General features: G+C 40.2%; 1 protein-coding gene across 1 annotated transcript in view; it reads right to left on the bottom strand.

Moving 5' to 3' along the window:
* The window catches only part of dock4b (dedicator of cytokinesis 4b), a 222192-nt gene that overhangs the window by 119244 nt on the left and 86184 nt on the right, over positions 1 to 16764 (bottom strand). Inside the window, exons 9-13 of the mRNA XM_062996182.1 lie at positions 15921 to 16002; positions 15754 to 15814; positions 13596 to 13728; positions 13021 to 13109; positions 6277 to 6402 (exon numbers count right to left, since the gene is read on the bottom strand). Coding sequence (XP_062852252.1) covers positions 6277 to 6402; positions 13021 to 13109; positions 13596 to 13728; positions 15754 to 15814; positions 15921 to 16002 — 491 coding nt within the window. The remainder of the gene's footprint in view (positions 1 to 6276; positions 6403 to 13020; positions 13110 to 13595; positions 13729 to 15753; positions 15815 to 15920; positions 16003 to 16764) is intronic.

Raw genomic sequence — 16764 nt, 5'->3', positions numbered from 1 at the left:
TGACAGTGCTACCCACCGAGCCACTGTGGTGCCTTCAAGGTCAACATGCAGAAATGTATGCTTTGTGCTAGGGTAGCAGAGCAGTCTAACATGCAATCCCATTGCACTTAGATCTGGAGTTCTTGAGTTTGAATCTTAGCTGTGTTTGTGCTATCGACCAGCCAGGCGACCATACAGACACAGTTGGCTGTGCCTGTCAGAAGAAAAGGTCAAATGAGCTTTCCTGTTGTCTAGTTAAGGAGCCTGCATGAAGGATGGTTGGTTCACTTATAGTAGTATGAGACAATTCTGCTCTCTGTCAGACCTCGTCACTGGCAGGTAAAAAGAAGAGGTTAGAGTATATGCGCATGAGTCAGAGTCTGAGTGTCTCTATGATCAGGGTGGGGGTCTACAGCAATGAAGGGAGAACTGGACTAGACTGGGAGGAAAAAGGGGGGAAATGGCAAAATAGAATGAAATACCAGGCATGTACTAGTTTAAGTTCCTCTTTGCATATTATGTATATGCATTAAATGACCTGGTGCTGTGTTAGAGTACAGACATTACTGTATTTAGATATCAGAACATATAGTTTTATATGTGTTATATTGTTGTTTCTATACTGTATGCATGCAATGAATTATTAGTCTCAGTATTTCTTTAACCCTCAAAAAATAAACCAACACTGTACTAGGTCTAGACTAGGGCTGGCACCAATCCGATACGCTGTATCAGTCCGATATTGGCCCAAATCGGATATCGGAAGGAAAAAAATGTGTAATACGATCCAATACTGTAATGTAAATAACACTGTAAATAATTCCATTGTTTGTGTGTAAAGCAAATAACACATGAAGATACGTTCTAACAGAGTGTTATAAAATAATTCAATGTTCAATGTTCATGTTCAAACATTCGAGTGGGGTTTCACGAGAACGCTACTTTAATGTCACAAACGCTCAGTGCAAACACAGAACAACATAGCACAGCCGATAATCCCTTCCCTACACACTCGCTCCCTGTACCCTAGCATTGTAAAATTAACATTCTTAAAGGGCCAGACAATATATATGTAATTAACATTACATGACAAGTGTCGTTTATTGCCACTCTTTATATTTATATACACGTTTATATAACCACTGATCTACAACTCATCCGCAACAGCCATTCAGAAATTAAAACACACTGATCTACTTAAAATTTTAGCATTTTAATAAATCATCTACTACTGCCACATCTAAAAACACGGTTTAAACACAATATAAATCGCTTTATAAATGATAAATCTGACTTGGATATCGGTCTTGTCCGGGCTTGGAGATCTCTCACATCCTCAGCGATTAATCCATTAGTGTTATAAAATAAAACAAACTACACCGTTTCCGGTTTAGCCACAGACGTCCTCTTCAAGATCCAGCAGGGTTTTTAATAAGCGCAGTTTGGTTTTTAATAATCTAAAAACGTGACAGAACTTTAACGAAAAAAACACTGTAACTCTGCGTCAATTCTAATTGGTCCATAGCGTTTGACTGACATCCACATCTTCCAATTGTAGACACTTTTGTTAAACAAGCCAAAAATGCTGCTAAATTTTCTGTGTGTAAAAGTTACAATAAAAACAGCAGTTTTGCAGAAGTGTGATGTTGTAGGTTCTGTATTTATTCCTTTAGAATATTTGTTTCACAGTCTGAGCATTGTTCTTTAGATAGCTAGTTTAACCATGGTGCACTGAGACGTATTATTACTGCTTAGTTGTTTGAGAGGAGAAATGACGGTATAGGATTGGTATCGGTATCGGCAGATAGTCAATTTGCAGTATCAGACATAAAAAAGTGGTATCGAGCCAGCCCTAGTCTAGACCCCAGTGAATTGCAATGGCAGCTAACATTTGACTCAGGGTGCTTTTACAAACAACACAGACTTAATAAACTGCCTGTTAATACCTGCGTAAACATGCATGTGTATAATATATCATTGAGACAAAGGTTCTTGAAACGTCTGAAAAGAAGGCGCTCATGCGGTGCAGCGGTAAAACACACTAGCACACCAGAGCTGACATTTCAAAATCAGACTTTTTTTTAGGTTCTTCAAACGTCTTCAAGAATCTGAAAAGAGGGCGCTCAGGCGGCGCAGCGATAAAACACACTAGCACACCTGCCATCCAGCAGGCTGGGCGCCTACATGAACAATAATTGGCTGTTGTTCATACAGGGTGGGTGCCGGAAGGGACCTCATAACTGATGCAATTACGACCTCTGTTGGCTAATTGATGGCGTCTGCACAGAGACGAGGGATAATGTGTTGATCGGGGTGTGGCTCTCCGTACACAAAGCTGATCCGCATATGAACTCGCCTTGTGCAGGTATCAGTCAATTTGCAGTATCAGACATAAAAAAGTGGTATCGAGCCAGCCCTAGTCTAGACCCCAGTGAATTGCAATGGCAGCTAACATTTGACTCAGGGTGCTTTTACAAACAACACAGACTTAATAAACTGCCTGTTAATACCTGCGTAAACATGCATGTGTATAATATATCATTGAGACAAAGGCATGCTGCTCTAAAGGGGAAGTAATGATAGAACGAGGAGGCTTGTTTTAAGAACTAGGATTAAAGAGAGGGTTAAACTTTAGTACTGGAGAGCACAAAGACGTGTGGAAGCAACTTTTATAAATAGCTTTTGGAGAAGCAGCCCAATGAGGCAACAGAGCTTCTGTATAGAAACATTTCCGCTGGTTTAGCCGCAGCACTGAGCGAGTGTGTATGTGCATGTGGGTGTTTGTTCAGTGTCCTCTAATCTCCTGCTGACTGAGGTTGACCATCAAAGCAGACTCTAGAAAGATTCACTGCCATACCAACCGTTGCTGTGGCAACAGTTAAACACAGTAAGTTTACTGGAAATGTTAAATAAAGGGCCGACACGTCCTAATGTGAGAAGAACACGCACACCCACAAACGTACAACCATGTAAACTGACATCACCTCCCCTCGAGCAACTGAATAAAAATACAGGTCCTATTTAGCTAGCTAGCCATCTAGAAACAATATAAACAGGGTCTGGTTTACAAACGATCAGCTCCAGAATTACTGCCAACTTTAGTACAGATTGGTAATTGAGGTCATAAATTTGTGGTTAATTAGCTTATGCTTTTCTAAAACAAACTTAAGCTAATTTGGTCTTGAACTAAATTAACTAAATTTGAAGAGCAAATTTGTCTAAGTTAAAGGCAATCAGACTTCTTTTTAGGTTCTTGAAACGTCTGAAAAGAAGGCGCTCATGCGGCGCAGCGGTAAAACACACTAGCACACCAGAGCTGACATTTCAAAATCAGACTTCTTTTTAGGTTCTTCACACGTGTTCAAGAATCTGAAAAGAGGGTGCTCAGGCGGCGCAGCGATAAAACACACTAGCACACCTGCCATCCAGCAGGCTGGGCGCCTACATGAACAATAATTGGCTGTTGTTCATACAGGGTGGGTGCCGGAAGGGACCTCATAACTGATGCAATTACGACCTCTGTTGGCTGATTGATGGCGCCTGCACAGAGACGAGGGATAATGTGTTGATCGGGGTGTGGCTCTCCGTACACAAAGCTGATCCGCATATGAACTCGCCTTGTGCAGGTAAAAAGATGCAGCCGGCTACTGCACACGTGTCGGAGGAGGCGCGTGATAGTCACGGCTTTCCTCAACCAGGGTGGAGATCAACATCAGTACAGAGGAAGCGTAATGCAATAGGGTGATTAGATATAACTAGATTGGGAGGGAAATTGGAGGAAAATGGGAAAGAACAGTCTAGTCGCTGTCGACTAGATATTCAACTGGGATAATGGACTTTCTGAGTTCGAATCTCAGCTCTGTTACCGGTAGGCTGGGCGCCCCCTAGCAGGCACAACTGCAGACAAAACTGGCCACTAGTTTGTTTGTTTTATTAGGATTGGAACGTCGTAATGTTTAACACTATGGTTACTACAGGAACGGTAGTTACTCATTGCACAAGGTTTATCAGGTGACACAAGGTTATATCAAACACAGTCATGGACAATTAAGTGTCTCCAATTCACCTCATTTGCATGTCTTTGGACTGTTGGAAAAAACCGGAGCACCCGGAGTAAACCCACACAGACACGGGGAGAACAAACTGGCCACTAGTCAGCTGGGTGAGAAAAGACCAGACAAAAAAAAGGGGGTAGGGTCTTCAACACTGTGCAAGGACCCTGGTTAGTAGCCCGAGACGCCTGTACAGAAGTGAAGGAACGTGGAGATCAGCACTCTGTGCTCAAGACTACGTGTGAAGGTGTCAAAGTTTGGACGAATAAGAAGGGGTCAGTGGACTGTGCATGCATTGGAGGGAGCGCAATAGGTTGGAGGGAGCGCAATATGATGCACTCTTAAAATAGCCATATATTTAATTATGAAATACCTTGAGTTTAAGAGAAAGAGCACTGAAAAATCTCCCACAGTACTAATAACCTTTAGTGTATACACCCATCACTTCCTTCTGTTCTTCGTCACAGTTTTGAACCGACCTCTTCTGCCTTCTTTCAGCTGCCCACATCAAGCCTACCTGGTGCAAACGCAAGACTCGCTGAACAGTGACCCAAAGTTTCTGAACTTTAGCCTAGAATTCTCTCTCTTTCTTAACAGACCCAAAAAACTATCCATCATAATCATACCAACAGTTGAAGGTGTGATCTGTACTTGTGAGATACTTTCAGAACAAAAATGACAGAATTTAAAAAATGACTTATAATAAACCTGTCTGAACAGGGCCTTCCAAAAATGATTCATGATTCACAAAGAATCATTTTATTGTGATTTATTTTTGTAATTTATTTTTATTTAGTTTTTAATACCCTGTAATGACTTAATGCTTCCAAAAATAACTAAACCTAATACGCATGTTTCTGTATTAACAAAACCTAAATCCTAACTGTGTTAAACTGCAGTTTAATTATTTTCTAATAAAAGTGAAAATATACAGTGAGTTCTAGTGACTGTAATTGTGCTTCGATGAACAATTTATACTCAAAGCTGTTTATGTAAAACTGTGTGTGTAAAATCATTTATCAGCTCTTAGAAAATAACCAACTGAAGGTTCTAGAACTGAGCTAGATGAGTGGTTTAGCTGATTGTTATAAACACCGAACCACTGACAATGTCCTGCCCTGTTCTAAACTAGAGACACAAACCTGTAGCAGGATTACTGGGTAAACATACACCGATCAGGCACAACATTATGACCACCCCCTTGTTTCTACACTCACTGTCTATTTTATTAGCTCCACTTACCATATAGAGGGACTTTGTAGTTCTGCAATTACTGACTGTAGTCCATCTATTTCTCTACATACTTTTTAGCCTGCTTTCACCCTGTTTTTCAATGGTCACAGGACCACTACAGAGCAGGTATTATTTGGGTGGTGGGTCATTCTCAGCACTGCAGTGACACTGACATGGTGGTGGTGTGTTAGTGTGTGTTGTGCTGGTATGAGTGGATCAGACTCACTGTCTACTCTATTAGAAACTCCTACGTAGTTGGTCCACCTTGTAGATGTCAAGTCAGAGACGATCGCTCATCTATTGCTGCTGTTTGAGTTGGTCATCTTCTAGACCTACATCAGTGGTCACAGGACGCTGCCCACGGGGCGCTGTTGGCTGGATATTTTTGGTTGGTGGACTATTCTCAGTCCAGCAGAGACAGTGAGATGTTTAAAAACTTCATTAGCGCTGCTGTGTCTGATCCACTCATACCAGCACAACACACACTAACACACCACCACCATGTCAGTGTCACTGCAGTGCTGAGAATGATCTGCCACCTAAATAATACCTGCTCTGTAGTGGTTCTGTGGGGGTCCTGACCATTGAAGAACAGGGTGAAAGCAGGCTTAAACGTATGTAGAGAAACAGATGGACTACAGTCAGTAATTGTCGAACTACAAAGTGCTTCTATATGGTAAGTGGAGCTGATAAAATGGACAGTGAGTGTAGAAACAAGGAGGTGGTTTTAATGTTATGGCTGATCGGTGTATAACTGCAATAACAGCTCAAAGCGCCAGTTGATACCCAATACTGATGTATTACAGACACCCTTACAGTAAGCTACACAAAATGTCACACATGATCAGAGCAAGATCTGTGTGGTCATTTGATATACGTGCATGAGTAGCATTTTGACTGGCTACCGGTCTCTATTCCAAGTCTTCATCATCCCAAACAGGTGATACATCTAAAAAGAAAATAATCAACAAAAATAAAAACTGCTTGGAAGAGAAAAGTAGGCATGCCTTACCTGGCATGATGACATCAGAGAAGCCCAGTTTTCTAGTGATGGACACTCCTCGGCTGAAAACGGCCATGTACTCCCTCCGTAACTGCTCAATGTCCCCGTGGAGTAACTGCAAAGTCACTGCCAGGCCTGCGATGATAATAAACGTTCCTCATTACAATTTCGTACATTAAACTGATTTAAAATGCACACGCACATGCACCCAGGAGAGTTGGTGGGAGGAATATTGAGGGGTTAACAAGTATTTAACTTCTTTTATTTTTATACAAAATTTATGTATGTAAAGGCAAGATAAGGCAAGTTTATTTGTATAGCACCTTTCACACACAGTGGCAATTCAAAGTGCTTTACATAAGGAAAAAAATTTAAAGCATTAACACATTACTGAGATCTAGAACTAGAAAGCCACACAGACTCCCCCTTAAATAATAATAAAAATAGGCCACACGGACCTTGGGCCACACAGACCCTGGAGCCACACAGACTCCCCTTAAATAATAGCAAAAACGTAGAGCTCAATCATAGGTACAAGAAAAAAGAAACGTTTTTAACCTGGATTTAAACATTTGTACATTTGAGGAACATCTAATATCTCCTGGCAGTCTGTTCCAGTTATATACAGCCCAGACAAAGACACACTTAAAATAAATGACGTGAAAAAAAAGTATTCAGAAATAACAAATTAACTAAATTAGTACTTTTATTACTGGCAATTATGACGTCTACATTTCTTTTAGCACTGTTAAAACTTTATCCAATTCTTCTTGGCAAATTGGCCCTAATTCTCTCAGGTTAAGAAGGTCTCTTCATTTTTTAAAACAACATTTTGAAACCCTTTATACAGTTTTATTAGGATTCACGGCAAGAGACTGGCTAGGCCACGCAAGTGTGTTTGTTTGTTTAATTCTTAATGCCATGTCAGCTGCAATGGCTATTATCATGCCTAACTAATAGATTATGTAAACATCAATGTGGTGGGTCCATTTTTTTAATGTTCATATGGTGATCAAAAGTGTTTGTGTGACTGTGAGGGTCTTATACTTAAATGGTGTTTGTAATTGCAATCAATTCAAAAAAATTTTGGTTTTGTTTTGTTTTTTTAGGGGAGGGGGTGTGCTGATGTGAAGATTTCCTTGTAGTCATTTGTAGTGTTAAATTGTGTTCTTGATTTACACAGGGGAAGTGGGGGCCTGATTTCCTTTTAGCAGGTGTGTATGGGTCAGGTCGGTGTGTCCTATGCGGCATCTTGTACATATACATTGTTGCCATCGTTTTTGGGGTATTGAGCTTTATCAGCATTTATATATATTTATATATTATATTATATTTTGAGTTATGTTTGGAGTTGTTGTATTAAAAAATACAACAATGTATTACAAAGACCAGAATGCAAGTGATTCCAAGAATTTAAGCAGTTTTTGGGGGGGGATACTGATGTGAAGATTTCCTATCTATCCATCCATCCATCCATGTCCCATAACATTGTTTCACTGTGTTTTAGTCAGTCTATGATATTTTATGCCATAACACCCCCCTTCCCCCATTTCATGAAGCTCCAGCTTTGCAACTTTACTGTTAATATAATGTTGTTAAGATAAAGAGCAGGCTAGGTCTAGTTCTATTTTAAGTTATGTGTATTGAAGAGCCGTAAACTCATTTAGTTTTACTTCTCTTTTAGAGCAGCGACTCTGTGAGGTAATGCTGAACAATTTTAGCAATGTGCTGCCACAGCAGTTAATGTGTAAAACAGCACGGCTGTGTCTTCTGAATCGTAGACGTATCACAGACAATTTTAACACTACAAGAAAGAATTGTTTTTATGTGTGTTTTTTTATCATTTCTTAATTATTTAAGAGGTTAAACAATTGTGAAATATAAACAACAAAAACGACAACACAGGAAATAAATATAAAAATAGTACATAACGACACAAAACAATATACAGTATGTGCTGTACATTTATGCTTACAAACAAAGAAACTGTATTTATTTTATTAGTATTTTTATGACAAGACAGGTTACACAGTCACTTGTTACACAGGATTCATCAGTTTTTCAATGTTCTTCAATGGTCAGGACCCCCACAGGACCACCACAGAGCAGGTATTATTTGGGTAGTGGCTCATTCTCAGCCCTGCAGTGAAACTGACATGGTGGTGGTGTGTTAGTGTGTGTTGTGCTGGTATGAGTGGATCAGACACCGTGTCCACTCACTGTCCACTCTATTAGACACGCCTACCTAGTTGGTCCACCTTGCAGATGTAAAGTCGGAGACGATCGCTCATCTATTGCTGCTGTTTGAGTTGGTCATCTTCTAGATGGTCACAGGACGCTGCCCACAGGGTGCTATTGGCTGGATATTTTTGGTTGGTGGACTATTCTCAGTCCAGCAGTGACAGTGAGGTGTTTAAAAACTCCATCAGCGCTGCTGTGTCTTATCCACTCATACCAGCACAACACACACTAACACACCACTTGATTAGTGTCACTGCAGTGCTGAGAATGATCCACCACCCAAATAATACCTGCTCTGTAGTGGTCCTGGGAGAGACCTGACCATTGAAGAACAGCATGAAAGGGGGCTAACAAAGCATGCAGAAAAACAGATGGACTACAATCAGTAATTGTAGAACCACAAATTGCTTCTATATGGAGCTGATAAAATGGACAGTAAGTGTTGAAACAAGGAGGTGGTTTTAATGTTATGGCTGATCAGTGTATATAACGCTCCTATTCCTTACAATATATAGGGGTTATTTATTAGCTATACAAGCTTAATCTCCTATTATATTAGGTTTGTTTCAACTGATTAACCAATCAAAAATGTCCTCACTAAGAACCATTTAAAACTTGGAACCACATAAAGTCTTTGTTAAGTATACTAGGACATTTAACAACCATGCACTGCTATAAACATAACCCATATATTTATTTATTAATTAGGATTTTAACATCATGTTTTACACAACTGGTTAAGATTCATGAGTGTAATATCAAACCTAGTCATGGACAATTTTGTATCTTCAATTCACCTTACTGCATGTGTTTGGACTGTAGAAGGAAATCGAAGCTCCCGGAGGAAACCCACACAGACATGGGGAAAACATGCAAATTACACACAGAAAGGACCCGGACCACTCCATCTGGGAATCAAATCCAGGACCTTCTTGCTGTGAGGCGAGTGTCCTCACTAAGAACCATTTAAAACTTGGAACAACATAAATGCTTAATTAACTATACTTAAAGATTTAACAACAATGCACTGCTATAAACGTAACCCATATATTATGGTAGGACTGAATATCACAGCCACAATGTCCACGTCACATTTAAAACGGTCAGCATTATTATGGAGTTTGTTCCTTTAGTATCTGTAACAGCCCCCGCTCTTGTGGAGGAGTTAATGACCTTACTTTGTGCATGAGGGCTTTGTCATGCTGGTGAGTGTTTCCCTCCCTCAGTTACCACAAATGAAGCAGACAATTATTTGAAACGTCATTGGATGCTGTGGTATTTACAACATACTATGACGTAGGTGGTTGAAAAAGCCTGACTTATTCCAAAGTAAATTAAATATTTCACCCATTGTGCTGCAATTCCATCTCTAGTCATAATGAATCAGGGATTTGGGATTTTGTGGAACACTACACTGCCGGGAATTATTGCTGGCATTGTTGGCAGGCAGGCACTGCAGATCAGTTTAGATAAAGCTGTTGAATAAATGGCTTTGAATATGCCATTGTATGTTTGGCACATTACTGCTTTTGGTTATTTTATATTCAGATTTTGTGACAGTTTGTGCCACTTTCTTCGTGAGACGTCAGATTGTACAGACAACAAGCTCATGGTAAGATGGCCAAATAGCTTTGTGTACTGTATATTGACATACATTAATACATACACTGATCAGCCATAACATTAAAACCACCTCTTTGTTTCTACACTCACTTTCCATTTTATCAGCTCAACTTACCATATAGGACCACTTTGAAGTCCCACAATTACTGACTGTAGTCCATCTGTTTCTCTACATACCTTTTTAGCCTGCTTTCACCCTGTTCTTTAATGGTCAGGACCCCCACAGGACCACTACAGAGCAGATATTATTTAGATGGTGGATCATTCTCAGCACTGCAGTGACACTGACATTGTGGTGGTGTGTTAGTGTGTGTTGTGCTAGTATGAGTGGATCAGACACAGCAGTGCTGCTGAAGTCTTTAAATACAGTGTCCACTCACTGTCCACTCTATTAGACACTTCTACCTAGTTGGTCCACCTTGTAGATGTTAAGTCAGAGACGATCGCTCATCTATTGCTGCTGTTTGAGTTGGTCATCTTCTAGACCTTCATCAGTGGTTACAGGACGCTGCCTACAGGGCGCTGTTGGCTGGATATTTTTGGTTGGTGGACTATTCTCAGTCCAGCAGTGACAGTGAGGTGTTTAAAAACTCCAGCAGCATTGCTGTGTCTTATCCACTCATACCAGCACAACACACACTAACACACCACCACCATGTCAGTGTCACTGCAGTGCTAAGAATGATCCACCACCCAAATAATACCTACTCTGTGGTGGTCCTGGGAGAGTCCTGACCATTGAAGAACAGCATGAAAGGGGATAACAAAGTATGCAGAGAAACAGATGGACTACAGTCAGTAATTGTAGAACTACAAAGTGCTTCTATATGGTAAGTGGAGCTGATAAATGGACAGTGAGTGTAGAAACAAGGAGGTGGTTTTAATGTTATGGCTGATCGGTGTATATTAATATATATTACATTTTTAGTTTTTTTATTCATTTCTCTCAGTAGAAACTTAATTCTGATGTACAGTGAGTTCCCTTGGTTGTAAATTAGTGTAAATGAGTGACGAGTGAGTCTGTGATGCCCTGTGATTAAATTCTTTCCTTGCACAAAAAGAGCCATGAATGTTGTATGTCACATTTTTTTTACTTTTTTTTAATTTATTTAGTTATTTTACCCTGTGCTTACAACATGGTTATATTCCCGGCAGGAAGTAATTCTCACATTATTCTCATGTCAGATTTTCCAGACTAATCTCTGCTCACACAACGTCCACACCGCCAGCTTTGGACCGTCTTTGCATATTCTCTTTATACTTGGTTTTACATCAATTTAATACAAAAAGAGTTTAGTAATTAGGCTGCTGTAAGAGCTGTGGTATTCTGCGCAGGCTGATGAACATACAACATTCATGGCTCTTTTTGTTGCTAGGGGAGGGTTAAGAAAAGTCTTTTCTAAGTAAAAACTGCTGATAGAAACTCCATAGCAACTCCTACAAAAAGCCCATCACTACAGACTACACTAAAACAAATGCTGTTAGTCTAGTCATGACTAACAGCTCTTGATCAAACTTTGCATAAGACTCTTGATGTGTCTAACAAGTGTCTGTAAAAGTTTGACGTTAGCCGTACACACCACTGTGATAATAGTCATGTAAGCTAGCTAGCTAACAAGATATATTTGTGATCATTAAATACACAGGAAGCAATTATTTTTAGCATAACGGACAATGCTTCTGCTGTCATAACCCAACAAAGTTAGCCGCAGCCCAGCAACTAACAAGTGGAGGTTTTGGCAGGGGAGGTAGTAAGTGGAGGAAGAGGGGACAAACTACTGTGCCCAGGGCCCAAAATATGGTGCTACGGCCCTGATCCCGGCCATATATAGGGGCTATTTACTGACTATATAAGCTTCATCTCCTGTTAAGTTTGTTTCAACTGATCAATAAAAAAGTCCTCTGGTTTAACCTTAGATTCATCTGAAAATCTTATTTATGACAACAAAATGCTTTTTGATACTCTGTCAATAATAATTATTAATAGATATCTAAGCTGCATTTTTATCTCACCATCAGTATTTTATATTATTATTATTATTATTATTATTATTATTATTACTTAATATTAATATTATTTATATAATTTATATACGTATTATTATTAGTAGTAGTAGTAGTATTAATTAATTAATTAATATTATTTATATAAAATATTATTTATTTTTTATGCATTTTCCACAGTTTTATTTCCAATCTAGTTGTACCCAATTACCCGATCACATTTAGCTTGGCCTGCTGCTGCTGGCCTACACTCCTGACCGAGAAGGGCACCACTAAAAACACCTCCTCCAACATGTGTGCAGTAGCCAACCACCTTCTTTTCACCTGCACGAGGTAGAATCGTATGGAAATCTGTATTTTCTACAGAGAGTCGCGCACCGATCTCCATTATTCCCAGCCAGAACAGCTCGTAATGGCAGCAATAATAAGGAACCCCCTCCTGCCACCCCCAGCCTCGGACCAGCCAATCCAATCACCAGTATTGAGGCTTTTTTGACCAACATTTGTGCCCAGCCATACAAATGCTCTTTTGACTAAATTGGCACAAATTCCCACAGTCTTGTGAGAAGCATTCACAGAAGAGTGGCTGTTGTTATAGCTGAAAAGGTCACACAGGGGTCACTCTATTTTAATAATATTTGTTTTGAAACAGGATGTCCAACAAGCTCATGGTCAGGTGGCCAAATACCTTTGGGCACATAGTGTATAATTACATACTTTAATATTCATTCATTCATTTCTCAAGTAGAAACTTAATTCTGATGTACAGTGAGTTGCCCTTGAAAGTAAATCAGTGTGGATGAGTGACACGTGAGTCTGTAATGCTCTTTAATTAAATGCTACTCTTTTTTTTTTTAAACACAAGAAGTAAAGTGTTGATCTTACCAGTGTTGGAGCCTGAGAGGTTGTATCTAGAATTCACTTTTTTAATAATGTTGTCGTGGATTTGATTCCACTCGCTCTCTGTGTTACATCTGCAATTAAAACACATTCAGGTCATTCATGTTTTATACACAGCTGTAGTGCAATGCTCTGAATACACACTAAAACGTGTTTCTGTGTGTGTGTGGACAGGTTAAAGAGATTTGCCTGCCATACCAGTACAATGTAGGTCAGGCTGGTAACGTGTCTGTACGGAATAGTAGGTCGTGAGCAGTCACTGTGTGGCTTTGTGTTTAATATGGGAGATCAATAGGCTGTTTGCATAATGGATGGAGGCTAAATAAATGATTCCTTTCATTTTACATTTACATTTTTGTCATTTTGCAGATTCTTGCATCCAAAGCAATTTACAGTATACAGTCCAAGCAATCAAGGGTTAGGAGCCTTGCTCAAGGGTCCAACAAAATGAAATTCGCAGCTCCCTTGGTTAATTAAATTAAGCTAAAAATAAAGGATTGATGCTGCAAGGGAAGGTTGTGGGAGTTTCAAGTGAGCAGCAGTGATGTTTCAGCACTCACGCGTAGACTTTCAGCAGCTGGTCATCTTTGGTGTCGGCGGTGAGAAGATCGGCGATGCTGACCACAGCGCAGCCAAATGGACGTCTGTACTGTACACTGCAGATGTTTTTCTTCTCGCCAGTACCCATACGACCTAAACAAAGTACAATGTTACATCATTTCACGGGAATATGCGCTATAACCCTAGAGTAAATGGAAGCTACAATACACAGCACAGCCTACCTTAATAGTTGAATGTAAACCTAGAACCTAGATCCAGCGACGGTGTGAGGCTTCATGTTCGAAAATTTTATTCGTTCGTGTTTCGACCCCTCCCTCACATAATTGGTTGGGAGTTTTCTAAACTCACTTTCCTGGGTAGCAGTTTTACACTTCGACATCTTGGACATTTTGACTAATGCCAAGTTCACACTACACGACTTTCAAGTCGTTCAGGTCGCTGTACAGTTCACACTACACAACTGGATCTCTTGTAATCGGGAGTCTTTTAAGTCGTTGTGGTTTTCACACTACACGACTGATCGGCGATAGGGGGTCACACACTACACAATCTATCACCGGGAGGAATCGCAGGTGAGTCTGTCTGGTGTCCCAAACTACGTCAACAATAAGCGAGCGATCAAAGTCGTTTGTGCGCTGATGTGCAGCGTAAAAGCAAGTACGAAAAGTAAATAAATCTGAGTGGACTGGGCTATGTGACCAGCAGGGATTGTTCTGTTCTGTAGTGAGTTGGAGGTAAATAAATATTTTTTGCAATGCATTGTTGGTATTATGGTTTGGGTGGATGATAAGATCACAAATACTGTAAAGCTTGTGTGTGTGCTGATGTATTCTGATAGAAACTATATTATGCCCGTCCCACATTTTTACAACTCCTCCCTCGGGTTTCCCATCACCCAGTATCTTGCGTTCTCATTGGCCGTAGTTCGACATAGCACTCAATGCCACTCGCAACGCCTTTCAAACTACACCATTTTGAGTCGCCGACAGGACCAGATATTTCACATGCTAGATATCTGTCTTGAGTCGTTCGGCGAGCCGCTCAGATCGAGTCATTGAACAGTTTACACATAGCGATCGAGAGCAGAGTTTCGATCCCCAAGTGAACGCGGAGTTGCCTCCGAGCTGCCACATCTAGCGGCGACCAGTCGGCGAGCGAAAATCAGGGCAAAAATCGTGTAGTGTGGACTACGCATAAGTGATTGCTTACTGAATTGACATAGAATTGCTAGGACACCTCATATTGCAAACTGACCAGTAAAGGTGAGGCACTTGAATGCTACATGAATGAAAAATTATAAATCGCTAAACACAAACCTTGCTGTGAAGTTTGAATTTAACAGCAAATTGCATATTACATGGGAAACGGCTCATTTTATGAATTTTCCTGGCTGTGAATTAGGTAGGGCTCATAGAGGTGTATGTACACCTTTAACTTCAACCAAATATAAACAAGTATTAGTTGGAATTCAACAACTAACTTTAGACATTCAAGTACATGTAAGTAAATGGTAAATGAGTTAACGTAAGTAAGTAAGCGTGCTATTTCCTAGGTACAAAAAAAAATATGGTGACATTACCATACACCAATCAGGCATAACATTATGACCACCCTCCTAATAATGTGTTGGTCCCCCTTTTGCTGCAACACAGCCCTGAACCTGCGATCACTGTGCATTCTGACACCTTTCTATCAAAACCAGCATTAGTATTTCAGCAATTTGAGCTACAGTAGCTCATCTGTTGGATCGGACCACACGGGCCAGCCTTGGCCACCCATGACCCTGTCGCCGGTTACCACTGTTCCTTCCTTTGAGCACTTTTCATAAATACTGACCACTGCAGACCAGGAACACCCCACAAGAGCTGCTGTTTTGAAGATGCTCTGACCCAGTCGTCCAGCCATCACAGTTTGGCCCTTGTCAAACTTGCCTTAAATCCTTACGCTCACCCATTTTTCCTGCTTCTAACACAGGATAAAATGTTCACTTGGTGCCTAATATATCCCACCCACTAACAGGTTATTCACTTCACCTGTCAGTGGTCATCATGTTATGCCTAGTCAGTGTATATGGTAATCACAGAACGCAAAAAAGTTTTTTTTTATTAAATCCAGCAGTAAACCACTAATTGTCAGTAAATAAACGAGCACACTTACCTATTCTAATGATGTGCACGACAATATAGACGTCTTTCCTTAGGTCACTGCTCCCCAAGTCCTAATTAAAAACAGAGCCAGCTTTAATAAAGAGCGTGCCGTTACAGAACACTGAACGCTCTGCCTATGTGCAATTAGCAGCATTGTTTTCTACTCTTAACACTCACCACAAACAGCGTACAATGCGTCTCAGTCTTCTCGGGAGACTTGGGCACTCCGTTCTTATTAAGCCTCACAAAGAACCTTTCACTGCAGATGGGAATAGACATACAGACATAGAGACAGAGAAATCAAAAGAGAAAATAAGAGACTGGAACTGGTGAATAGGAGACTAGAATAAACGATACTGTTCCAGTCACTGTGACCGCATTTATGAGGGTTTATAAACACACAAAACTGATTTTTCCTTTCCAGCCCACAAAAATGACTGAAGAGCAATTATTTATGGCTGAGCAGTTCAGACAGTCTCTGACTAACATTTCTCTCGGATCAGATGAATGACTGGTTAATTTACTGCTTGTGATGAAATATTCATTGAACCGATCTCATCTGTTCTATAAAGCGTTTTCAAAATAGATGCCGAGCTGTCAGTAAGGTGTCACAGACGTCAAGCCAAATGCTGCTTTAAAAATGCTAAACACGCAGATAATGACAAATGAGACTGCAGAGCTTTGAATCTTATACGAACAGACTTCTAATTCTAATGATAACATTATTGAGCTATAGTACATCTTGCAGCAAGGGATAAAATGATTATCTATCATACCTGTTTGCTGAATATTAAAATCACGAATTAATTTTAAGGGGTCTGGAGCCAATCCAGAGCCACAAGCTGCACAGCATGATTACATACTGGACAGGGCGACAATCCATTATCGGGTGTCACACACATACCCCTTTACTTTATCAGACCTAGTGATCTTAAACATGATTGACGTTTATCCAAAGTGACTTACAAAACTGTGACAGTAGACAGTCAAAGCAATTGAGGTTTAAGAGCCTTGCTCAAGG

This window comes from Trichomycterus rosablanca, chromosome 1 (genome assembly GCF_030014385.1).
Source record: "Trichomycterus rosablanca isolate fTriRos1 chromosome 1, fTriRos1.hap1, whole genome shotgun sequence".
In the NCBI taxonomy this organism is placed as follows: domain Eukaryota; kingdom Metazoa; phylum Chordata; class Actinopteri; order Siluriformes; family Trichomycteridae; genus Trichomycterus; species Trichomycterus rosablanca.
Note: the sequence above shows the minus strand (reverse complement) of the source record. Positions and strands in the feature narration are given on the sequence as shown.